The following is a 25,991-nucleotide window of genomic DNA, read 5'->3' as shown; positions in this document are numbered from 1 at the left end:
GGTGACCCACATGTTCAGGAAAATAGGCCATCCCTCCCTGCTGTGTTTGACATCTGCATTATGTAGTTTTCATACCATGTTGAAGATGCATCTCTTTAACCTGGCCTTTGACACCCGAGATTTTCATTTTAGGACCCACCCCACTGCCTTGATTGTAATCTGTTTTAACTACTGTATTTTAAAATCATTGTAACAAGGTGAGTGGCAGGCAATAAATCAAATAGATAAATAAATTACAGTACTAGGGCAGAGTTCAGGTGAGCAGCTCACAGCTTTGGAAATCCTGCTAAGTCAAAAGCTTCTCAAATGCACAAGAGAACCCACAAAGTGGAGGACTAGAACTCTTCTCCCTGAGCTGTGTTTGTATGTGGGTTGGTGGTGATGCTGTGCATTGGGGAGCATTCCAAAGTTATTGATGTAATCTGCCTCAGGAAGCCTATAGTCTTGAACGGTGGCTTACAAATATCTGAAATAAATGAAAATTAATGGGATATGACAGCAGAGCTCGTCCTAAGTCCTGCCGCTGCAGAACAGATATGGCCAGAAGAGGAAAAGGCCATTATTTCTATGCCAAACAGTTATGAGGATTCCAAATCTAATAAACCCTGCAAGTTAAAGCAAGCGGGAGGATGTCTTCCTCCACTAGGGGAGATCAAAAAAAGAATACAGAGATTACTGGAATTCTCAGTTTTGTGTTAAATACTAAATAGGAAAGGCTGAGTCACATGCCGAACCCGCACATCCATTCATCCATTCAGTGCACTCTCCAGCAACTAAAAAGGGAAGCAACTGCAGTTTAGCAATCCTGTGTCACCAGCCTTGGTCCTATTATTAAATGGTGGTGGTGGGGAAATTCCTCTCCTTAGCTATTTCCAACAGAACAAATTAGCTGGATTGCTAATTTATTGTGCAAGATCCGGAGGTTTTCCCTGAAGACGATGGCACTTCTGTTGCAGCAATTACTGCATTTTTCCATTATTGCACTCAAAAACAGTATTTTGCTGCTGGGAAATACCATCTCTTCCATTATGTACATAGGAGAGGCTGACTTTGCATCAGGATTTGTGGATTTTACCCTTCAAAGGTTAAAATGCAATTATAGCGCATGCTTTGACTGATCACCTGGAAAGGGGGAAGTCTGGGAAAAATACTTCTACACTAAGTGTCACAAGACTACTATCCCCTCTTTGAGCTGAAGGCTGGCACAGCATAGCACCAATTAAGTATGGACGTACCTCAGCTACATCTGCCAGGGACCGGGACACAAAAGAGTCCCGCGAGTTTCCATCCAGCAGACTCGGTCCCAATAAGGAGGTGCTGCTTGTGTTACTACTAGTAGAGGTTGGTAGCATTTTCCGTCCCTTTTCTGGGGAAAGGAAGCTTGCTGTAAAAACAAAATGATAAAGTCAACCAGTCAGTATTTTAATTGCTAGGTTTGAGGGATGGGGGAGGTACAAAGAGCTTCCTACAAGCTTTTTACCCACTTTCCCACATATAATCAAGATGCGTGTACCCGATTTAACTGGGCAAAACCCTAAAAAAATTCTGCAGGAGATGCAGAATCTTTTGGACATATACTAGCATATCAATATGTACATCATTGGTATAGTATTATGTACCTCATATAATACATTACTTGATTGTAAATAACACAATTTTTGATTAGGGAAAAACCAACCAAGCAAACCTTCAAGTTTCTGGCAAGACAAATAAGTGCCAATGTGCTCAGCTTTCAGAATTGGCATTTTCAGGATTCTGAGGGAGTAATATTTATGGGCTGGTTGTGACTCTCTTCGTTCATTTAAAGACTGCATTTGGATGGTAGGTACAGGCACTGCTATAATATGCAATTAAACAGTAATAATCAATAATGAAATAAAAAATCATGGATAAGGGCCAATAAACTGTATTTGAATCCTGAGAAGATGAGTGCTCTTTGCGTGGGAGAGGCAAACCACCCATTTTGGATGGGACTGCACTCCGTTTGAAGGAGGAGGTGCATATTTTGAGGGCATTCCTGGATACATCTCCATCACTAGAGGTCCAAGTGTCATTTGTGGCTTGGAGTGCCTTTTGCCAGCTTTGTCTGTTTTGCCAGCAACGGCCATGGACATGGATAGCTTGACACTGATAGTCCTTGTCTTGGTAACCTTGAAGCTGGATTACTTCAATGAGCTCTATATGGGGCTGCCCTTGGTCATGATTTGGAAGCTCCTGCTGGTGCAGAATGTGGCGGCCAGATTCCTGATGGGGTCATCTAGCCGAGAACATGTGACACAATTGTTAAAACATATGCACTTGGCTGCTCTTCTACTACTGAGACAGGTGCAAGATCCTTAAATTAATTTATAAAGCCCTTAACTACTTAGGTCCAGATTACCTTATGGACTGCTTAGATCAGTGATGGCCAAACTTGGCCCTCCAGGTGTTTTGGGACTACAATTCCCATCATCCCTGACCACCGGTCCTGTTAGTTATGGATGACGGGAGTTGTAATCCCAAAACAGCTGGAGGGCCAAGCTTGGCTATCACTGGCTTAAATCCTTCTATCCCAGCTCAATCACCGAGATCACCTGCAAGAGCACCGTTAGTTGTTCCCCAAGTTAGTGAGGCTCATTTGACAGCAACAAGAAATTGAGCTTCTAGTGTCGTTACCCCAGTACTGTAGAATGCTCTGCTAATATTCAGCAGGTACCTTCTGTTTCAACCTTTAAGTGCCTGTTCAAGAAAATATCAGTGCTGCCAGTTAAGAAAATATCATTTTGTAATAGTTAACTGACCTCATATTTTAAACTTTCATATGGTTTTATGTACAATTGTTGTAAAATTCTTTTGTGAATAGTTGGACAGGGATAGCTCAGTTGGTAGAGCATGAGGCTCTTAATTTCAGGGTCATGGGATGAAGCCCTATGTTGGGCGAAAGATTCCTGCATTGCAGGGGGTTGGACTAGATAACCGCCGAGGTCCCTTCCAACTCCACAATACTCTGTTTCAATAAATAATTTTATAAATACAATGAGGGAAACAGTAGTAGTAGGGGCAATGGGGAAAAGGTGTACAAAGTTACAGTCGTTTGCAACAGTGTCATAGCAATCCTGGGCTTGGATTGTGTCACTGGTACCATTGCTCCTGCCATTCCCCTAGCCTACCACATGGACTGGCACAATCCCCGTGTGACTTTCACCCATGTTCATGAAAATGTATGTTGACGTTTTTCACTACATTTATTTAAGCTGGGTTGTCTAGAGCATGAGCTTTGGCAATGAACAAAGCTGACAACCCCTACCCTCAGAAGAAAGAAGGAGGGAGGGGAAAAAACTGCAAGTCCAGTAAAAAAGTCCAGATTACAACCAATGTAATCCCCTGAGCAGTACTACTCACAAAATAAGCTGCTGAGGGAAGAGTCTGTGGAATCGTTGGGGTACCACTGTGGATCATGACTAGGAGAGGCAATCCAGTTCTGCTGGGGGCTGCAGGAAGGGGATGGAAGACTTTTCGAGCCGTCGCTGCCATTCAGCTTTGCTGGGGACAGAGGAACATTCTCGCCTATTAAAAGAAAGTGACCAGTTCCGTATGACAAACAGTTGGAGACTATGTCCTTAAGGAAGCGTGAGCACTGCACACAGATATGACTTCCTTCCTGACTTAATCCAAACAAATGCTTGATGTGGGCCACACAGGGGACAAGATGTCCTAATTACCCCCTCCCAACCATAGCAGAGCAGCAACAATGGTCAACACAACTCCCTACTGCAGAACTTACAAAAACTTGTCCCTTGATCTGCCTGGCTTTGAATCTAAATGGGGCAATAGTGAGAGGCCCAATTTTAAGAGGCCTAAACAAGTGCTATTCTCCTTGACTCAGGGATGGTTCAAAGGAAATACTTCCATGATCTACTGTCAAAATTAAGATGCAATACTGTCAAGAAAATCTGCTCAGTTAAATCCAGAGTTAAAAAACAGCTCTGCCAGAGACACAGAAGTATGTGTAAAAATGCACAGCTGACTTTCAAGAGAACATTCCTCTACTAAAAATCCTGACAGAATCAGAGCTGTAACAATTTTTTTTGGATGCTTAACCGCTGATTAGCTATTTAGATTAGTTTCATCTCTTACCATATTGACCAGAGCTGATTGCTATTTCAATGATAGAGTCACTGATCTGAGTAGCAGGTTCTCCTTGAGACAGAACATCCTCAGGGGGTCCAGGAAGAGAGATATCCAATAAAGCAGAGACATTGGGAGGAGACAAATGGGTACCAGAAGCATCAGATGAGGGGAGCGGAGGAGTGGCGAGACCATTCTGGAGAGAGGTTTTTGGCAGTTCTGGTAGAGAAAGGACAGGTGCTCCCTGTGGCAGCAAGCAGATATAATAATATTTCTAAGTCATTATTTGTATACATTTTCTGAAATTGTTGCACTGCTACTTTGCTTTTAAAGGCATAGGAATCAATCAAACTAGGAGTTAGCAATTCTGCCTATATTTCTTTGAACACAGAAAGCTTCCTAAAATTGAAGGATAGAATTGGTCCACCTTACTTAGCACCGTCTACCTGCAGATGCCAAGGACTGAACCTGGGATCCTCTGCATGCAAAGTGTGCAGCCAACCAATGAGCTATTGTCATGGTAAACTGCCCATCTATGCCCCTCTTTCCTATCTGGCACAGACATATTGTCACTATAACTTCTGATTTTACATATGGGAAAACTGATACCTATAGATCAGAAAGCTACACAAAACTGGGGTCAGGGCAACAAAAAGTGAACATTGCCAAAAGTGAACATTGGTTATGGTAGAAATCAGATCTCCCAGAACTCTTGGCTGGCTGGCTAGAAAAAGCTGAGAAAGAGACATAAGAGATGGCTGTTTGGCTGCCTTTGAATCCAATGCTGTGCTTCTGTAGGAAGCAAGTCCCTCTTGAGATGTGAATGCTGGAAATCCCACCACTGTAGAATCAGGTTATAAATGTGTATAAATAAAACCATGTATCATAAAGACATCATAGCTTCCACTGTTCCTTATTCCAAAGGAAGCACAAATCTGGGTTAAGTGCCAAGACCCCTGGAATCTCGCACTGATAGAGTTATTGCCAATTGCTAGTGCTGCAGAAGTCACTATGCTCATCTCTCACTCTCTCTCTCTCACACACACACACACACACACACACACACACACACATATATATATATATATATATATATATATATATATATATATATGAGCTCTGCATAACATGACAGATGGCCTTTGGGTATCATTGTTTACACTCTCCATCACTACCACCCTGCATGTGTATATGTATATATGCACACGTGTGTACGTACGTACGTATATGCAGTGAGAGCACTTAAATCAGTCAACAAATATTATGTTTCTAAAGCACATTGAAAGCAGAGAGGAAATCATGTTTGGTATTAAAACAAGTGTCCCTATGGCTATCAAAGTTTTGTGCTGCCCTTCTATAACTGCCTGCAAGGATTTCCTGGTATACATAGGATGATGGATTGGAATGAGACATCTGCCTGGCTGTTTCATGTCCTGTCCTTCTATAAGAGAGCAAAGGAACAGCATTCAGAAACAAAGTTCCTTAGTGCAAAGTGTGGAACCAAGCAGGAGGCAAGTCAGTGGACGCCAGGCTGACGTGTCTCCACTTTTTGACTGCAATAGCTTCCACAATGACAATTCATATTCAGGAAAACATTGTGATGGACTGTGTCATTGCCTACGTCGTTGCTAAAGAGAAAGTGGGACTGAAACTTAAGTATGCCATTACAGCTATTGCTATAAAGATTGTAAATAGTGCCACAGTGATGCATTTATGACCGGTCAAGCAATAAATCACTTGACTGTGAGTGTTTCATCTCAAAGTGTAACTTCAACTGCTGACCACTGTTTCCCAGAAACTCTGCTAAATGGACGAAAGCTTCTAACAAGGTGCCTACATACAATTCTCACGCAGCGAAAGTGTGATGGATTGTGACCTTTAATAAACATACCCCAGGAAGCTCAACTCTGGGTTTCACATAAAGCATTAATATGCAGCAGAAAAGAAAAAAAGTGTTTGTCACCCTGAAGGTCAAGTAGTTGTCAATCAAAAAGCTTGTATTTTACCTGGAAACCATCCGGGATTGCCTCCTGCTCAGAGCATGGTGGTAGGCCAAGAAATGGAACCTGACACTCGCTGCTTGAGCCCTGGAAAGTGCAACCAAGAATGACCAAATCAGACTTTCAGGGGATGGAGAATACATATTTAACAAGAGCAGGCTGTGATGTGCTTGCTCCACTGCTCTCATGGGGACTAGATTTATTCAGTTCCTGCCCCAGCAAAATCCACCTTGCCAAAGAAATCCAAATTCAGAATTTAGATTTGCTGAAACAGTTTTACATATCAATTGTAACACGCTCGCCCCATGAGAATTTTCCTGCCAGAATTTTAGAACATGCTGGGAAAATCCAAGACACTGGATGGCATGGAAGGAGGGGAATGCATGGTTTGCAGGAGGGTTGGGGAACCTTTTTGGCTCCACGGGCCAAATCCTTATCAGGATTGTCCTTACTGGCCAAATCTGACAGGTAGACAGGCCAGCCACTTATAACCTGATGTCAGGTGCTGCTGAACAAAGGAAGCAGTTTGCAAGCTGAACTGAGCAGGATAAGTGGAGTGAAATTCTTCTCAGTTTGACTTTGTGTGCCTGTTGGGAACAGGCACGTGCAGTTAACACAGGATTTAATCCAGCCCATCAGATGACATCACAGCCATGAGCCCTAGTCAGTATGGTCAATGGTAAAGGATGATGGGAGCTGTAGTCCAACATCATCCAGAGTGCTACAGGTTCCCCAGAGGGGCAACGTGTTGTTGACTAGGAATGTACACAATGAAGGTAACTGTGTACTGCAGAGGACCCTAAGCTTCTTGACAAATATAGTCCAGTTGAAAATGCCCTCTTTCTGGGCAAGGTACTTCAGAGGGTAATGAGAGTTTAGCTGCACATTCTTGGAGGAAACTTATTATCTTGAGCCATTTCACCCTGGGTTCACACCTTTCTTCACCCCTAAGGTTGAGGTTTTTTGTACTTCTGCTATATTTTATTGTTTCTATACCATTTATATGTTATGTTTTATTTCATGCCGCATTTTATTTTGTGTACTGCTCATGCTTTTTGTTGTTGTTAATGCTGAACAGTCTAGAAAATTACAGAATAAAGCAGTAAGAGGAGGGAGTGAAATGCTGAATTTCACACTTTGATTTTAAATAAGCATCAAACTCTTTGACTGCAGGTCCAAGGGAGGGAGAAAATAATAGACAAGCCGTCACAGCGATGTTGGGTGATATCGCTGGGCTTTTGGCCATGTTAGTCTATCATGCACATTGCAAGGTTCTATCCAGCAGTAGCCTAGAATCAGTTCTACAAGAATAAAACCTTTGTAGGCCTTAACAGAAAAGAAAACTGACCGCAACGATGGAGCCTCCATTGTGATGTGCCGCTGTTGAATCTTGCCCTGAAACCACCGCGGTCACTGCATCCGGTGACAGTGGGGATACGCCCGACAGGCCTTCAGTATCCAGAACAGGCAAAGGACTGCCAGGAATAATACCGGCACTTTGGGCTGCTAAGTCAATAGCACCTTTGAACAAAGAACAGAAAGCTAAGAGGAATCTTCTTTCAGCAATCCACGAAGTCAAACTGCTGTCTTATACATGGGCAATAGGTCTTAACAGCTTTTCTGTAGGAGTTGATATGTGCCAAAGTTATTTTTAGTAGTTCTTTCTGACACTGAATTATTAATATAGATTACCAATTCAGCGCCTTTCATCTCAAATTTTCAGTTCAACATATAAGAGCAAAAATTTCAGTGTTCCCTTTGGTTTTCAACTTGATATATCTTGCAGGTAATTATGCCTTTGGTCCTATTAGTTCTGAGGTCTGTACTGGTATGAATTCCAGCAGCTTGAAAGGAGTGTTATTAAATTTAAAGGATACAATCTTATCCACTATCATCTAGGGAGGCATATCCTGTGAGAATGAAAATGTACGTACTATATTCAATAACTATGTAGCAAGCAAGGAAAGCAATCCGGTGGTACATTGTTGTGGGTGGTTGCTCTACAAAATCTGGAGCCATCATCCACACCTTTGCCATCTAAATGCCTCCCCAAACTAAAAATCAGATGGTCCCATCTGCACTAGACATTTAAAGCAGTATTGTTCCACTTCCAGTGGCTGTTCCACTTCTCCCCAAAGAATCCTGGGAATGGCATTTGTTAAGGGAGTTGAGAGTTGTTAGGAGACCCCTATTCCCCTTCCAAGAGCTAGAGTTCTCAAGAGTGCCCTGGAAAGACAAATTGGTTATTAAACCACTCTGTGAATTGTAGTTCTGTGAGAGGAATAGCAGTTATGTGTATCCAACTTGGTTTTACTCAGAGTAGACCCATGGAAATTAATGGACCCAAGTTAGCCATTTCCATTATTTTCAATGGGTCTAATCCAAGGAGAACTAGTACTGGATACAACCCAGTGACCTGACTGCTAGAAGGCTACTGTTGAGGCTCAGCCTCTCAGGGCAAGGCACTCCTGCTTCTGCTAGATGAAGACATCTACGTTCTAGCTGAAAATCTAAACTTGTACTTATTGAGTGCAACAGGAAATCAGAGAAGGGGAGAGAAGACAAAATTCATGGCTGTAAAATGATTAAGAGTAGTCGCTTCTGTCATTATAGCTACCATAACATTCCTGCTAAACCTGCCCTCCCCGAACCACCGCCTTCCAAGGAGAAACCTACTGGACAGATGGTTGGTGGCTTGAGCTGGAAGGACCTTGGGAACAATGGGACGGGAAACAGCTGCTTTCGTAAGTGAAGACTGGATCGGCCGAAAAGATCCTCTTCCTAAAAACGAAGTAAAAGCATGATTTTTTTTAAAGGTGGGAAACATTGCCATAGACAGCCAAAGAGCTACGCCCCTCCTTATGGCCAGTTCTCATTCTCTCCCCAGTGGGACATACAGAAGAAAGGACCATTTACTGCAAATGGCACCTACAATAATCATAGATTTCTAGTATTGGAAGAGATCCCGAGAGTCATAAAGTCCAATGCCCTGCAATGCAGGAATCTCAACTGAAGCATCCATGACATGTGGCCATCCAACTTCTGCTTAAAAACCTCCAGCAAAGGAGAGTCCACAACAAAGTGTCATGTCTACTGTCAAAGCAAATTCAGCTTCCATTTCAATGTTTTTACTGACAATATTGTCCTTCTGCATGAGAGGAAGAACTCTGTGAAATTAAGTGGAACTATAGGCAAGAAATAGGAGGAACACAAGCTTACGTCCTCAAAATATTCAAGTCTTGTGAACCTCTAATTTTTACACACTTCACAGGGGTGTTAATGATGCAGAATTTGCTGAGAAACAGGATCCACAGATTTCCATGGGGCTTACTTCCCTGCAAGTGTGCTTGCTATTCCAGGTTCCTCAGAGAGGAGGTTGCATTCACATGCAGCAGCAAGTTGAATAGTGTCCTACCTTGCAGGGCTGTTGGGGTGGTAAAACACAGAAAGGGCTGTAAAATACTCCATGGATAGAAGGGTTCATTGGTAGGGAGGGAGGGGCTGAAACTAGTGGAAGAGTATTTCACTAGTCTTTCATAGAGTAAACTAAACACCCTGTTTGGAGTATGTACAGTTGAAGCTCACCTGTTGCAGAAGAGTTTGATAAGATGGAGAAGGAACAGACGTGCTGGGAGGAATTTCCAGATGGCCTGGGTAGCAGCGTTCTCTGAAAAAGGCAAGGCAAGACGCCTTTAAAAAGAACTTAGGAAATGCAGCACTGGCAACTTACCATGAATGATCCTCTGCTGGTCATGCAGGCAACATTTTAGGATCCTAGACTATGTTTCCCTCTATCTCCTAGGTTGGGGTGGGGCTAGGACAGGTATTCTGGATATCTCCCACATGACCACAGGGAAAAGCATCATATGGTACATTTATGATGCTTCAGGGGTGCTACCAACATTAATTTTTTCCATCACACACTAGACTAGGGATAGTGCTCTACCCACTTTTGCCTCTGGTTTTACCACTGGCATGCAGCTTGTGAATGGCTGCCCAAAAGGGAATGGGGCTCTTGGGTGGGAAAAGGTTCCTCATTCTTGCACTAGAGGATGGTCAAAGATGCATGCCTTTACGATGTCAGAATCAAACACCAGCAATGAGTTCTGAGAAGATGCAGGTCTCACACACTGACCCATCTGACATGATAAAGAAATGCTTTCTCTGGTTTCCCAACATTTCCTTGCAAGTATTCACATGAGTCCCATTTGAAACACATACTGAAACAGCTAGCACTAGTTGAGAGTCTCTGGCAATGTTTGCACAATAAAAAGCAGACCATTGAATAGCAGGAAATAGTAGGAACTCTCCATGTGGATGGAGAGAAAAGAAAAAAGGTCGTATGAAAACTACTAGATGAAACTACCCGACATGCAAGAGATACATTTCAATTAGTCTTTCCACTGACCTGTACTACCAGTGGTTTTCGCAGATGTCTGTTATGCAGTTTCCTCGGCTTTGGCAAGAAGAAATCAGATTGCATCTGAAGAGAAACAAAGGGAACTTGTAACACACATCATTTTGCTCATCAGGCATGAGCCTGGAGGCTTTGTTAGCCACCTAAAAAGTGCAGCCTAGATTGGCAGGGATACATTGTGTTAATGCACCTTCTCTTTACTCTTGAACACCTGCTTCCCCATGGCTCTCCACCCATCCTATGCAGGTAATCTAGAGAAGGGAAGTTCAGGCTGAAGGTGCCTGAACCAAAGGCAGCAGACAGTGCAGACCCTGTTGCTGCACATGAGGCAGGTCAGAACTCTAGGGTAGTGGTGGCTCCCCACACCAGAGGCAGCTCATTGAAAGCTGAATGCTTCTGCCTGTGGGGTATGTAGGAGGACTTGAGCATTTCAACCCCCATTTATAAAGAAACAGTGAAGCAAGAGAGCACCATGGAATGGGTTAGTTGCCTTCTAGGCTGAAACCCGCGTTGTGTCCCTACAACCAAGCTTTTTACCATACACAGATCAGCCTAACTCCAGGGCCTTCTAAAACAGATTAGGAAGGTAAAGCATTTCCAAAATCGAAATGCTGTAGAACAGGGTGACTTGGTTTGTGGCATGGAATAAATTCTCTCTTGATCTGCAAGTTTTGGGGGCAGCTGTATTTATTCCTTATGAGCACCCTGATCACATCTGCGCACCTTACAGTTCAACATATACCATAATAAATAAATAAATAAATAAATAAATAAATAAATAAATAAATCTTACACTGATTGTATCCAAGCGCTGCCGGAAGGTTAGCTCTGCTTCTTTACTTTGCAAGAAAAACTTCCCATGCCTGCTGTTGGGTGGGAGAGTTGTGGGAACAGCAAAGAGGCCACCATCTGCATCTGCACTCGTGGAACCTGAAGGACCAGCCACCAAGAGAGGTCCAGAGTGATTTCTCAAACCTGGTAGGATAAATAAAAATACAAGCATTCATGGGAAGTGCAATTTCCAATTAGAAATCTTTGGAGGCAAAGAATTCTTCCACCAATCCACATTTGTTGTTAGGGAGGGTGAGCCAAATTATTCAGAAACTGAGTAGCCTTATCATGACGTTTCATGGAACAAACAGCTGAGGAATCACAGAACTACAGAGTTGGAAGGGACCCCCTGCGCAAAACCCCCACCACATTATTCCTGCCTCATCTCTGAGATAAAATCAGTTGTCTTCCCTCAGAGTACAGACCTACAGCTCAATGGATACACAGGGGCTATTGGGATCCCTGTGGACCACATATGCTTTTTTCCTGTTCAACAAAGCAGCACTGTATTATGAAAATCATGGGCCAGGTCACTGAGAAGAGCCCCTTTATAACTGATGATTTTAAAGTGAAATATAAATAGACTGCAGCAGTATATAATGAAAATCATAGGTCCAAGCTAGGGCCTTGTTAGGCTGGTTTTGGCCTTGGTCAAAATAGCCTCTATCGCCATCAACATCAGAAAAACAAATCAAGCAAGCACAGACAATCTCAACTACTCTGCAATTTTTCTGCAGAAAAATCCCCAGAAGCTTAACAAGGTTCCTCAAAAAAAGATCAGTAAAAGCAGAGAAGCTTCCCTGAAAGACAACTTGTCCAACTTTTCCAATATTCATCTATCATGAGCAGCAGCAGGGTATGGGGTCAGAATGCTTTTTATGTTTATGCAGGACAACAGCCAAGCCCGCTTAAACCTGCACCCTGTGTGAAGTGAGCATGCAGCCTAGAACATTTCTGGAGTCCCCTGCAAACAGAGAGATTCTGTGACAGATGTGTCAGGAGTCCATGGCAGACCAATGCTTTCCTGAATGGTAGAAATGTTGAAAACTAATACTTTGTCTTAGGGCTACACAGAACCAGTTCATCTCAACAACTGACTCACCTGAGGAACTGGAGGTGATACTGGGGGGAAAGGTTTTCTTGTGAAGGGCAGGCTGATTGCGTGCACAGCCTGGACTCCGGGTGCTGACGGCAATAACCTTGCCAGGAGGGGTCAGAGCATGCTCCTCTTGAGTGGGCTTTATGGGAGATGTTGCAACAGAGTTCATTTCAGGGATCTGAAAAGAACGAGAAAATGGTTGAATCCCAACAGCTGCATGCTGGAAGAAAGTGGGGGGGAGGAGGAGGACGTTGCCATAGATATGGGAAGTGTGTCTATGCAAGCTTTGTGTTATCACCGGAGTGGGGAAAATGTGGTCTTGCTGATGTTGTTGGATTCCACCTCCCATCAGCAAGGAGGCAGCATGGCCCATGGTCAGGGATGATGGAAGCTGCAATCCAGCAACATCAAAAAGACCCACCACTCCTTTTCACTTTATCCTACCTGTAAAATTTCTGGAAATTTTGAAACCATGGTCAAGAGGGTGGGAATCTTTTTCTCTTTTTTTGGTGGGGGGAGGAGACAGAAATTGTGGGGGAAACAAAAAAACAGGCAATGATTCTTTTTCACACTCTTTACAGATTGAAAACCACTTTGTTATTTTAGGAGCATAAAATGTATCATGCATAATTTGGGTTGTCATAAAATTACCACGTTTGGTATATTAGAAGTACAAATTTTATGTAGACATTAATTACAATTTAAATTTTCTTTGTAAAATTTGCTGCAAATGGAGCTAATTCTGCTGCACTATAAGCAACTTAGCAACTCTTGGGGTTTGTCAGTTTATGAGGAGAAGCAGCTAAGAAACAATAAAAACATAAGCAGCCATTAACATTATAGTAGAAAAAATTATGTATTCTGAAAATTTTATCTCCTCCAGTCTTGTGTCAAGCAAACCCAAAGCACTCATTCTCATATTCTCTTTCATAGTCGTGCAGAGTACATTTCCCAGCACCCTATGGCTGCTGGAGGGCAATGGTGGAGGTCCCTCCAATGGAGGCTGCAGCACAGTGCAATGGAACTTCCAGGCCCTTCATGTCTCCTTGCTGAGGGACTTTATTGCAGAATATGGCCTGCTAGTCCCTTTGCTGGGCACAGAGCTGGGCTCCCTTTCCCTAGCTGTTAGCTGACTGGCAGCAGAGAGATACAGTGGGGTTGGAAGTGTGGATGTGGTCTCTTCCTTCTCTAAAGCACCGTGAAGTCAGTCAAAAGAGGAAAGAGAACACCAGATGAGGGGCAGGAGGCCATATGAATCAGAGCTCCACAGAACTATGGGCACTACCACATTGGAAAGTACTCTAAAAACCACTCTTAATTTTTGCCATGAGGCTTAATGTCTATAAGCTACTCCCAAAAAGTAGCTGAAGAGCAGCAGTTACCCTGTTGTTCTTTATAAGGCAGAAATAAAAAACAGGAAGGTCTCTCCAGGGTGTACCCAAAATCCCCCTTATCCCTTGCCTTCTTCCCGAAATTAACCCCTTTGTGCATTTTTGAGGACCAAAAACTGTGCAAACTGGAAGATGGTGGTTCTTAGCATCAATGCAAATTATACTTACTGGTTTGGGGTTAACTTCAGTGGAGATGAGCTTTAAGAGGCAGTTGAGGAGTTTCTGCTTGTGACAGGTGGCTGATGGAGAAACAGATTTAGGTTCAGGCATCTGCTCCCCAGGATCCTGGGTTTCCGGCCCCAAGACAGCCAGCCAATCGTACTCTAGCTGTAGCTTGTTCGGTTTGCCCATCATGAGGTAGACTTCAGCCAAGGTAAGGCTCTCAGAGGTCTGCAGGCTCCATCCCTCCTCTCTGACCTGTTGCACAAGGCGGCTTGGGTCATCCTTGAGAGACTTTGCGACCAATTGTCCCTGAGGTGGCGGTGGCGGTGGCGGCGGTGGCAGTGAGGTGCTGGGCTTCTCCTGAGAGTCCTCCATTACTATGTCCGATAGCTCCTTAGCACACATTTCCGTTTGTGGTCCGCAGCACTGGAGGGCCTGAGTTTCAGTTCTGGGTGGGCCACAGCTGGGCAATGCCACCCCACCTCTTGCCAGCTGTGCGGGACTGAGGCTGCCAGCCTCTGTGCTCCCAGACGAGAGCCTCCCGGGAGGGGAGTGCCCTGCCAAGGCAAAATCTTTCCCATTCAGTCTATCTGTGCAAAGACACTTCTCTGGGACAATAAGGTCCTGGCAAGATTTCATGTACCGAGGAAATGGGTCAAGCAGAGAGAGCTCCTCCAAATCAGGGGGGATGCTGCCGCAGTCACAGTTTGGACTGCCAGAAGATGACCCAGTCGCCAGTGCAACGGCTGGTGCCTCCCTACCCTCAGCACAGTGGGTTGTGGGAACCGGCTTTTCAAGACTCCCACTCAGATCTTGAAGCCCGGACAGTGGCTTATCAAGACTATGTGCAACACTGAGACACAGGGATGCTCCTTCAGTAAGCCCAGCCTCTGAGGAGCAGTCCTCAGCGTTTGCAGTTGCCTCAAATGTGGACTGAGTGTTTCTACTTGCTTCTGTAGTGCTCTCGGCCCTGGTCCCACCCTTGCCTTCTGTTCCCCGAGGGTATTTCACCTGCCCTCTGGCTGTCCCCTGACCGCTCTGTATGCCTAGAATTTGGGCAGGCGGCAGCAAGAGGGAATCTTTTGTATTCTGCTTGCATCGGCCGGATTCCTGCCAATGCACTGTACAGAAAGCTTTGGAGTGTACAACCCTGGCAACCCCAGGGAGGGGTGTAAGCGTACAGTTCTCTCCTGGGAAGAGATGGAGCATCACTTTCTCTTCCGAATAGCTGCCACTTGCTTCAGAATCCCTGGAGTCTTGTAGTTGCCTTTCTGCTAGTGTTTTACGCTAAATACAGGACATTAAGGAACACAGCAATCCTTAAACGAGGAGAGAAAGTCTCTCTACAGTCCACAGACCCAAGTGGGAAAGAAATATTTTATAACATAGGCAGGAAACCTTTTTCAGCTAAAGAGCCACATTCCCCTATGGATGACATTCCAGGGGCTGCATGCCAGTGCAGGGTAGGGCCAAAGGACAAAAGCGAGCATAACAAGAAATGTGTGATATAGTAGTCTACATTCTATTCACAGAAAGCCCTGAGATTTCTCCCCAACACACATACACCAGCCCCACACCTCTCCATCCACCATCTAGGTAAGTAGGAAGCATTATCACAGTTCAGTGATACATTCCAGCCAGGCAAGAGTGCTTAGGAAGGGTGCAGAGCAGGGATGGTGAGGGGCATGACCTGGGGAACTCTCCTACCAATAGAGGGTCTCAAGGGCCTGGGATCCTGCACCCTGTCTCATAAATACAGTAAGGGTCTAATGAACAGTAATGGCTTTCAAGAACCTGAAGGCTAGTTATGTTGAGCGCTGTCCCCAGAACACGGAATCAAAAGGCAAAACAAATTTCTGAGCAAGAAAAAGGATACAATGCGCACCTCATGGAGAGCCCATTTCTGTTTCAGGAACTCAATGAGGCTAGATACCTTACGATGCAACTCTACGATCATCCTGGCAAGCCATGGAAGACAAGAAAAACACAGAGGAGTCAGCAAATGATGTCCCACAAACAATGTAGTATAGAAGTCACAGTACAAGCTAAGTAAAGCACAGACTCCCTCTCTCTGCAGGTGGGCATGTTGTACTCCCTAATTTCCCATTCATTGGAGCAAGGGGGAAAGAATACCAGCTGCATTCCCACCACAGCTAACGGTTGACTATGAATGTACAGATGCCCCCCACTTTTCTCCTTTCCTACTGTGAGAACATCAAGCCACCGTTCTCGGCTTAGTGTTATGTCCAAATTGGGGATCATGGTATGCTTTGCTCCAAACAATCCTTGATGAGACTAGACAGGTTTTGTTTTTAGTGTTGGTGTGTCTGAAGCAAAAGTAACTATGATCCCCAGGTTCACATGCAATGCAATGCCAAGTATTGTGATAGGGGAGGAGCAAAAAAAGAAGTGATCTCCACATTCACAATAAACCATTCTATGGTTTGCTGTGATGTGCAAAGGCAGGCTCTATTCGCGTTAATGAACAAATCACCGTATAGAAAACAGTAAGAGGTATCCAGGAGATGGAGTCACTTGTTTGCTAGCAGTGGCTAAAACAGTCTATAGGTTGTGCCAATGATATTCAAAATTCAGCTCTCAAGCTTTAGTTATGCACAACACACACACAAACCTGAGACGTGGATTCTGGGCCAGGCTCTGCACACGGGCCCATGCATGATTATTCCGTGGCTGCAGCTCCACGGGGACCTTCAGTGGAAGACGCACCGGCTTCTGATCCTCCTCATCACTAATGCCTGAGGGAGGAAGCAGTGAAAATTCCTGAATTATTCCCACAAATGAGAGGTGGCTATCCTATCACCTGGCATCCACCAGAGAGCATAGGAAATTATCCGTAAGAGTATTCTTGGGATGAGGAGTGGGGAGATGATTTTCTAACAGAAACACTAATAATAATAAAAGGTTTTTAGTTGTCTATTAACTAAAACTGAATAACTAGTAAAAGAAAACCTTTGACCCTTTCATCCATGACTCAAGAAATATTTCTGCCATGACACCAAGCAGTGGATCAATACAATTCTACTATCTTCTCAACATGCCAGTGGAGAGCTCACTGAAACACAATACTTCTTAACGCCACAGGAAGAAGAATTCTGCTTGGGCTGCCACTCCATATGCCTGGAACACTGCATTAGTTTTTCACATAAGGTGCTTCTGCTGTCACACCCAAGCTGAAGTTATCAGCAAAATATACTGCACAATCTGAGCTGTACAGAGTGTGAGGCCACCCACAGCCTCAGAAACAATACTGGCATCATAATTAAGAAGGCAGACAAAGGAGGAGTGGTTGTTATCATCAACAAAATGGACTACATAAAGGAGACTGAGAAACATCGATACCATGTTTTACACAATGGAGTTTTATTAGATGTATTAATAAACTCACTTTCCTAAACCAATTCTATTGTCACCGAAGACCACCTCACAAAGCTCAAAGCCCATTTATTTGTCGTCACCTCTCAAGCCACTTATCAAAGCATAAGTGTATGTAGAAACACCCTTCTCACACCTCAAGGAGTCACACGACCCCTAGAGCATACACCAAACCCTGCATGGGTCCACTCAAGCCGCAATTATCATTATTATTTATTGAATTTATATACCACACTTTATCCAGAGGTCTCAGGGCAGTTCAGTACACATTTTGCTTTGTGAGTTGACCTGGAGAGACAGTTGGATCTCTCCAGTCTCCTAAAGTCCCATTGTTCTAGCCGCATTTTGCGACAGGGAATTTCATTAGCGCGAGCAGTTTCTGAGCTCTGGGTGCAGTATTGCACCTAAGAGTTCTGGTTAAAACTGCAGAGTGGAAGGAAAGGATGACCTTTTTCTACCTCCTCACTTCTAGCTACTCTCTGAAGACTGGAGAAAAGACCCTCTTAACACTCTTACAGAGGTGAGCAGGGGAAGAACTAAACCATGTGAAAAATGAGCATAATATTTTAGCTGCAGTTCATTCATTTTCAGCTTTGTATTCTTGTTATAAAAAAGTGTGCCTAGACATTCCATTGTTGTGCCCATAATCTAGGTTTAAGTTGCCATTTAGCTACTATATCAGTTTCTAACTCTGGGTCTCTCCCTTGGTGATCTGTTTCAACCCTCTTTTTCTCCCAGAGCCTCTTACATACCATCTGGATCACAGAGTTTCTTCAGAGCCCTGCACATTGGGGCTTTGATGCGAAGATTCCTCCCTTTGTAGCGTACAGTTGTAGCCCTAGAAATGTTAAAAGAATGGGACAATTGAGGGCAGCAGAAGCATGCACGGCAACTCTGAATGTGACTCGAACACATGTTTCTGGGAGATTTACTGAGGAATCACACTATCCGTGGTTTTGAAGCCACAGAAAACGCCACAGTAACCTACAGAACACTGTAGTCAGTGCTATTATTTTTCTTCACCTTGTCACCAATTACCAGTGTCCACTAATCTGATTCAGCATATTGGGACACCGTGAAACCCATATGGCATCTGTGCTGCTCCTTCAGAAAACATAATTAGCGCTTGCAGAGAGTACTCTTTCAAATGCCATGCAGAACAATGTTGCAACATGGTGAGAAGCAGAAATAGAAGCTGTACTTCATGCTGCATCCAACTAAGGGTGTGGGTGGGAGATTCAACTCACTACAGATGGAGAGATCCAGCCACGTGAGCTTTCTTTTACTGTGATGTCTTGTTCTTAGCACAGTATGGTTGCTTGGGAGCTATTCTTCTCCTGCTGTTTGTGGAGCATGAAGGCAGCACTATTAACAATCTGAGCAAAAAAAAATTGCCTATACATATCAGAGTGAGAAGGGCAGGCAAAGAAATCACCACCAGTCTACTCCAGCTAGACTGCCTGCTCACTACCACTGGGCTAACTACCATCAACTGCCCTTGTGGAAAGATCCCAGGAGGAGAGGGAAGCAGGCAGACAATGCCACGAACCCACTCCTGCTCCAGTTGAATTGCCCTCGCCAATAAGGCTATCTGTCACCAGCTGCTCTGTGAGAAAGACCCCGATAACTTGTAATGTGTCTATCTAGTGTGTGTATACATATGCAGGTGTGTGCTTTAAATCTGCAATTATGTTAAGGCACCTTTGAAGGACTTACAACCTTTTTTTCAGGATACAAGAGAATGTAACACTTTTATTGTTCTTCATTAAGTGAAAATAGCATCTCAAGTTTAGCATAGTGTTTTCTTCTGAACTGTAGTTTCAGAAGGTCAAAGAAACAGCAGCAAACTCTTTAAAACTAGTCAGTTCTCCCTGTTCTTATAAAGCACTTTTATAACACACCTAAAGTAGTAAAATCATTTCCTTTGAGGAGCAGTGGAGAACTTGATAGTCCTCCAGATGCTGCTGGTCTACAATTTCCATCATTCTCAAACATTAATCTTTTTGGCTAAGGCTGATTTGAGTTGGAGTCAAACAACATTGGGAGGACCACGGAGTCCCCATCGCTGCCTTAGAGTTCTGGGATGGAATAATAACAACACCTGTGTGCATCGTGCTTTTCAGGCCGGACATGTTCAGAGTAGCTTCACAACCTGAGATAATAATGCACCTCAAAATCTAGACATTGTACAGTGATAATGCTAAAAAGCAAAGAAAAAACATACCCAACTTGAATAAGCTCATTGAGTTTAGCTGCATTTTTGTCATCCATACCTTTAAGTACAAAACAAAAACAGATCAAGCAGGTCATTTTGACTAACATCTAACAAAGAGGTTTGAAGCTATTCAAAAGAATGTATACACACACATACATGTACATCAAAACAGTAAAAAAAAAAAAATTAGAACTACAAACATAATATTCCTATCATCCCACAGAGCTCTGAAAAAACATGAACCCATGACTCTTTGAATAAGAATTCATTTTTTAAAAAGCATTTCCTCTTCTGAAAGTGAGAGGAAGGTGTTCTGAAAGGAGGAGTAATGATTAGCAGGAGAAAGGGGAAATGGTGGGTTGATATATGCATAAAGGTGAAATGAAAGAGTTGGAGACTGGAAGGGAGACAGAAGGGGATCACATGGGATAAAGAGTCAGGCATTTACCAATACAGACGCTATAATTTCCCCAGTGAGGCTGGCTCCACTTGCTGTGTTTGGACATGAGCCATGGTTTACTGTGATAGGAAGAAGCCTAGGTTTCTGCACTCCTAACACCTCCTTTAGTATAGCTGTAATGAGAATAGATGCTTTTGCTCCCAATTTCAATTAACCAGTTACATGTCATGACTGAACCTTAAAGAGCCGTTATTTTTAACTATAGTTTTGATTAAAGAAGCCAGCTTTACAAACCATGGTTAAGATTAACTGCGGGTTGTTGGGATGACATGACAATCTGTGGTTAATCAAAAAAGATAGAAAAAGCTGATCTCCTTGTAGCCGTGCCAAAGGAAGGGGGGTAGAAGAATGCACAAGCCTGACGCTCACCTAGACATGTTCCATGATTTATTATGTCATCTGAACAAAGCCAGTATGCAAAAGCAACTGTCTTATGTGCACCAAATCCGTTACCAAGGCAGCACAGTATTATGGAAAGCTTGCAGCCTTTACAAGTCTTGTTGCAGGAGAGCCTGCTGACAAAATGTGAATACTTATGAAAGAAATAAATTGGGAGTTCAGAAAGTCACTGAGCAGGAGACACCAAAGAAACGGTGTGTGCTAGAGGAAGGATTGTTCTCTGCTGTAGGAGAAATGCACACTTTTTATTGCTTTGCTCTGAATATACACCTTTAGATGGATGGCTTGGGCAAAGGGATGAATGCAAGCTTATTACAGTATTCTGAACACACAAGAGGATTCCAGTTACAGATAGGTAGCCGTGTTGGTCTGCCATGGTCAAAACAAAATAAAAAAATTCCTTCCAGTAGCACCTTAAAGACCAACTGAGTTAGAACTAACTCAGTTGGTCTTTAAGGTGCTACTGGAAGGAATTTTTTTATTTTGTTTTGACACAAGAGGATGTGTGTGTGTGTTGAAATCTGTGTGGTGCAGTCGTCACGGTGTTGGACTAGGATTGGGGAAAACCAGGTTCAAATCCCCATACAGCCATGAAACTTGGTAGGTGATCTTTAGTCAGGCACCACTTTTAGGCTAGCCTAGCTCATCAGCTAGGCAATGAGGATAAAATGAAGGTGGAGAAAGCCAGTACATGGAAGAGAACAATATACAAGCAACTCCCTATTTATGTGCCTTCAAGGCACGTGCGACGGCGCACAGATGCATTCCTGCAAACCCGGAAGTGTCACAAAAAGGGGCAAAAACGGCCCTAAGAAGAGCACAAATACAGCAAAAATGGAGCGAAAACAGCATCTAGCAATTCCCACAAGCCTTTGCAAGTGCAATCCCAGGGAGCCTTTGCACCGACCTTTGAGGCCTGTGGAGAGTTTGAGTCCAACAATAACAGGAGGGCCACACATTTCCCACCACTGATTTAACTTTTGATTTGTCCAAAGTAAACTTCATTACCTAAAAGGTTAAACAAGGCAATGATTTTAGCTTCTATGATACGCCAGTTAAGTATGGCCAGAGTATATAGAAAAATCAAATAAAAAACAAAAAATTGTCTAGCCTAGACAAAATTATAGTCTGTCGCTGACAGAGATAAAACCAAAATGGGATACTCAGAAGCTATTTCATTTTTATATCCCAAATCTGAAGACAGGCATCACCCCAGGTTTTCGATTTTGAAGGAAGCTGTATCGTATATACATGATATTCATTATCTTTCTGTTATGCTGGGACAAGCAGATCTCTCACTGTATGTGAATTACACTCGGAAAACAACAGAAGCTTCCTTCTGTATTTTCTTTTTGTGTCCTTGTATATTTTATGTTTTACTGTTTTGTAATCTGCATGAAAGAGCAAACTAAAAGATTATGCTCAGAAATCTCCCTCTGAAGCAGTATTGACACACAGAAAAATACTCGAAGAAAGCTATAATGAAAAATAAGGGCACCAGAAACATCTGGGGAGGAGAGTTGGGAAGGAGTCTTCCATGGCGGCACAGAAAAAACCCCAAACACTTTCTAATTTCATGGCACTAAAATGTTGTGTACTTACAGCCCCCAATCTTCTTCCTTAGCTCCCCATAACAAATTAAGCCATAGAGCTCCAGGGAGGATTTTTTCAGCCCTTGAGAAAACACTGCAAAGAAAGAAAACCACAGGTGTTAAGGGAAAAGAAAAACACTATGCATTTAGAGAATGATTAAGCCAGCAGATACTAAACACTCCCTTATCTAAGAATTCTTAGGTCTTGAGACAAACACCTAAATATATACAAAAGTTAACTGGTATAATTGGTATACAGCAACAAGTGTGCTGTAATGTGAAGATCTGATGTCTTTTGCAGCTGGATTTTAGGATGGAATGTGCTAACGAACAGATATCACTTTTCCCAGTATTTTAACGACCTGGACAAAAAACAACTTAAAAGGGCCGTCATAATTACTAGTCTATTCAAGTACCAGATTTCACATTTGAAATCACAGGTTAATGGGAATGATGTCTCCAAAATATTCATATTTTATACACATACAACTCTCTCTCTCTCTCTCTCTCTCTCTCTCACACACACACACACACACACACACACACTCACTCCTCAAATCCCAGTAGTTCATGATTTGTGGATTCAAGGTGGATTCAGCGCTCAAAAATTGGGTATATCCAGCCCTTTGAAGGTATGCAAGTTGGCCTCTATGAAGGAGGTTAGGGCAAAATGGTACAATGGCCCGGCTTTCACTATTTTAGCCCACAGACCAGGCTATACACTTCTCATTCAAGGTCTGCCATTAGTCATCCTGGTGCAGACTGTTGAAGGACTAGGCTATTTTAGTATGTTTTGCTGATTTTTTTCTGATGTTCTAATTTATTGTAAATGCATTTGCATTTATAGAAAAAAAGGAAGTGCAGTGTCATTTTAATGAAACATACTGGCACAGTGCTGGCACTTCCCATACAGCTGAAGACTTCCCTAACGTGTTGGTGGTCTTAGGGCAGACTTGTCAAGCATGTGCCCTCCAGATGTTTTGGGTCTGATGTGAGCATAGATCTGATGTAATCCAAAACATCTGGAGGGCACCAAGTTGATGAAAGCTGTCATAGTGCATGCCTGCCTCCCTCAATTTCAGTCTAACACTTCAGTGCAAAACCTCAAGTGTAGTAAGGAGCACTTGGAAAAGGGGTGGGGAGCACCATGCTGCCCAGTTTTAATGCAGGGAAGGGAAAACTGTGGCCCTCCAGATCCTGCTGGACTACAACTCCCATCATCCCTGGCAAATGGCTAATGGGAGCCGAGTCTACAGGTTCCCCAGACTTTACCAATTTACTCCACCACTGCAGGACTGTGCTGCCTGTAGGACTCCTGGTCTGCAACATCCAGCCAACTATAGGGATATGAAGATGCTATGTGTCACACAATAATTTGATAAACTGAATACAAGCAGAGTCCCCCTGCTCAAACATTTATTCAAAAACATTTCATTACTTTTATATTCCAGTTTCTTTCAGCATGGAACTTGAGGTGATGTCCATGGGATGCCCGGCTAGTCTCCCCTCTAGGCACTAACCAGGATGAAGCCTCCTCAGCTTCAGCATGAAAACCATGCATAGGATAAAGGAAGTCTTTTATTTGGTTGTTTGTATTGTTGTATATTATGCTTGTTGTTTGTTATGTTTGTGTCTGATGGGGGTAGATTTCTGTGTTGGGGGGGTGGGGGTTTGTGTTATGTTGTAAATAAAATTTCCAATAAAAAATTATTTTAAAAAAGAAAACAAAAAGAAAACCATGCATAGGTACATAACCTTAGTGGGTTCCCCCCACCCTCCCCAATTCTACAAGTTGTTTATGGACAATATAGTATAGTCTGCTTGTACCAACCGCAGAACCAAACCTAACAGTATGCTCACCATTATCAAAGTCAATGTATTTGGAAATCTTGTGCCAGGTGCGGTAGTAGAAGTGCCGAACCTGTTCCTTGTTCTTCACCATGTTTGCTGGCTTGCTTTTCTTCTTATACTTCAGGGCAATGTTGTTCTGAATTGCTTCAAAATCTTTTCCATGCTGAAAAAGCAAATACACCAATACTTTTCTACAGAATGTAAAAATTGGGCAACTAGCCATCCAAATTATTATTCCATTTGTTGCAGATGGTTTATCAGAGATGTATGGATTTAACAGTTACAGACGCACCCACTTCTGATAGGCAATCTGCAGAAGCTAACGGATTATGAAAGCATTTTTACAAAAGTGTCCAATATACTGGGATCTGCAGTTAGGGATGCTAGGAATGATAGCTGGGGGGGGGGGAGTCACATGATTTAAATGTGCATTGGATGAGCTTTAAAGGCATGTTGTGGATCTTCTCTACCATGGTCCAATGACCTTTCCCAGAATAAGCATTTGAAGATACAGACAACATCATAGACGCATGGGTATAAGGTACATAGAGAGACTGGGATATTGGCTTAAAAGGAGAATAATAGTTTCAAGTAACTTTGGGGGAAATTATTTGTACTATCCTCAGTAAAAAAACAACAACAACTAAAAGCTATTTCACTACCTGGATGTCAATCCTTATGTAGCCAAAATAGCACACAAGAGGATAACAATAGACTAGGGAAAACTACTAGGTTCATGGAAGATACACGCACCCAATGAGAACTGAACATGCTAAGTAGCCACAGAACGCTAAGCGTCTGCTTTGGGAGGAGAATATGGTAAACAGGGTGAGGAATAAAATAAAGTACTTTAGAATTCGGCAGGGCTGGAACCCCAAACACGAGAAGAACCCATGGCAATATTGAGAGCCCTGCTTGTTTTGCCATAGCACTCAAGTATTCAACCTTTGAATGAAACATAGCATCCAGTTTTGATCTTCGAAACACATCGCTTGAGGACACCCACCTCATACAGGCCTTCAAAGAAAGTATTCTTATCCTCGGTGCTCCATGATTCCCACTGACGTCTAACCTTCTTGCCTTCTTCCTTTTCTCCCACTGATGAGCCCAGGTTTCTTGCAGTAGATTTTGAGCTACCAGCTGGGGTGCTGGAAGAGATTCCTGATGAATTGCCAGAGGAAGTCCCGCCATTATCTGCACCTGTAGTAAATAAGACCACCACAACACACATTCTCAGTTAAAGGAGACTAAGTTCACCATGTAATTCACAAGAAACACTTCGTAGCACTGCAGAAATAATGAAAATTTGAGAGTTTCAAAAACCAATGATTGCAAAGCAAGAGTATAAATCTTTTTTTTAAAAAAAGAGTTATTATTTTTACAACTACAGAATTTTTAAGTGTTCAGTTTCATTCTGTTAAAATATATATTAAATTAAAAAAAACTTCAGAGAATTGTAAGGGACCCCGAAGGTCATCTATTGTTGACTAAGTCAATTGTTGGCTAAGGCTGCAATCCTAACCCCACTTACCTGGGATTCAATAAGACACACTGTGCAATCCTAACCATATCTACTCAGAAGACACTACAAATTACGGTAAGTTTTGAACTGAAAACCTTTGTCATTTACCCCATAATTATAAAGGGCAAATTCCTGTATTTTCTGTCTCCTAAAGGTAAGAAATTATGTAGATTCCAAATGTTACTATAAAGGAATTCTGGAAAAGTGATGGCTGGTTAATGGGCTGGGATAACAAAACTGAGTAAGGAGGTTGAAATGCATTAAGCCCATTTCTAGCACTCTTAAAGCAACAGACTTTTCTAGAGAGGGAACTCTCATGCATCCTTCCTTCAGGCATGTACAAATCCTCCTACCAGAAAAGTACTTTCTCATCAAAATTTTCAGTTTCCAAAGCTACAATGGATGTTGGGGAGGAAAGCGCTAGCAAGTTTCACAGAGTCTTCTCTGTGGTGGAGCCCAGTATGTGGAATGATCTCCTCTTACGGGCAGGACAATCAGCAACATTGTTGTCATTTTGGTGCCAAACACCTGTTTACTCGTTTTAGGTCTGAA

The 25,991-nt window shown here is 43.0% G+C and overlaps 1 protein-coding gene across 1 annotated transcript in view; it reads right to left on the bottom strand.

Moving 5' to 3' along the window:
• Positions 1-25,991, bottom strand: part of CRAMP1 (cramped chromatin regulator homolog 1) — a 39,549-nt gene that overhangs the window by 5,017 nt on the left and 8,541 nt on the right. Inside the window, 18 exon segments of the mRNA XM_081840376.1 lie at positions 1,236-1,384; positions 3,382-3,546; positions 4,117-4,351; positions 6,114-6,194; positions 7,456-7,628; positions 8,784-8,888; positions 9,693-9,774; positions 10,516-10,590; positions 11,318-11,499; positions 12,458-12,632; positions 14,014-15,294; positions 15,884-15,965; positions 16,640-16,763; positions 18,153-18,238; positions 19,625-19,673; positions 22,077-22,160; positions 23,927-24,080; positions 24,924-25,117. Of these exon segments, the coding sequence (XP_081696502.1) occupies positions 1,236-1,384; positions 3,382-3,546; positions 4,117-4,351; positions 6,114-6,194; positions 7,456-7,628; positions 8,784-8,888; positions 9,693-9,774; positions 10,516-10,590; positions 11,318-11,499; positions 12,458-12,632; positions 14,014-15,294; positions 15,884-15,965; positions 16,640-16,763; positions 18,153-18,238; positions 19,625-19,673; positions 22,077-22,160; positions 23,927-24,080; positions 24,924-25,117 (3,476 nt within the window).

The sequence above is a fragment of the Podarcis erhardii genome (genome assembly GCF_964252035.2).
Source record: "Podarcis erhardii genome assembly, chromosome: 14".
Lineage (NCBI taxonomy): Eukaryota > Metazoa > Chordata > Lepidosauria > Squamata > Lacertidae > Podarcis > Podarcis erhardii.
This window is presented reverse-complemented; position numbering and strand designations above follow the sequence as displayed.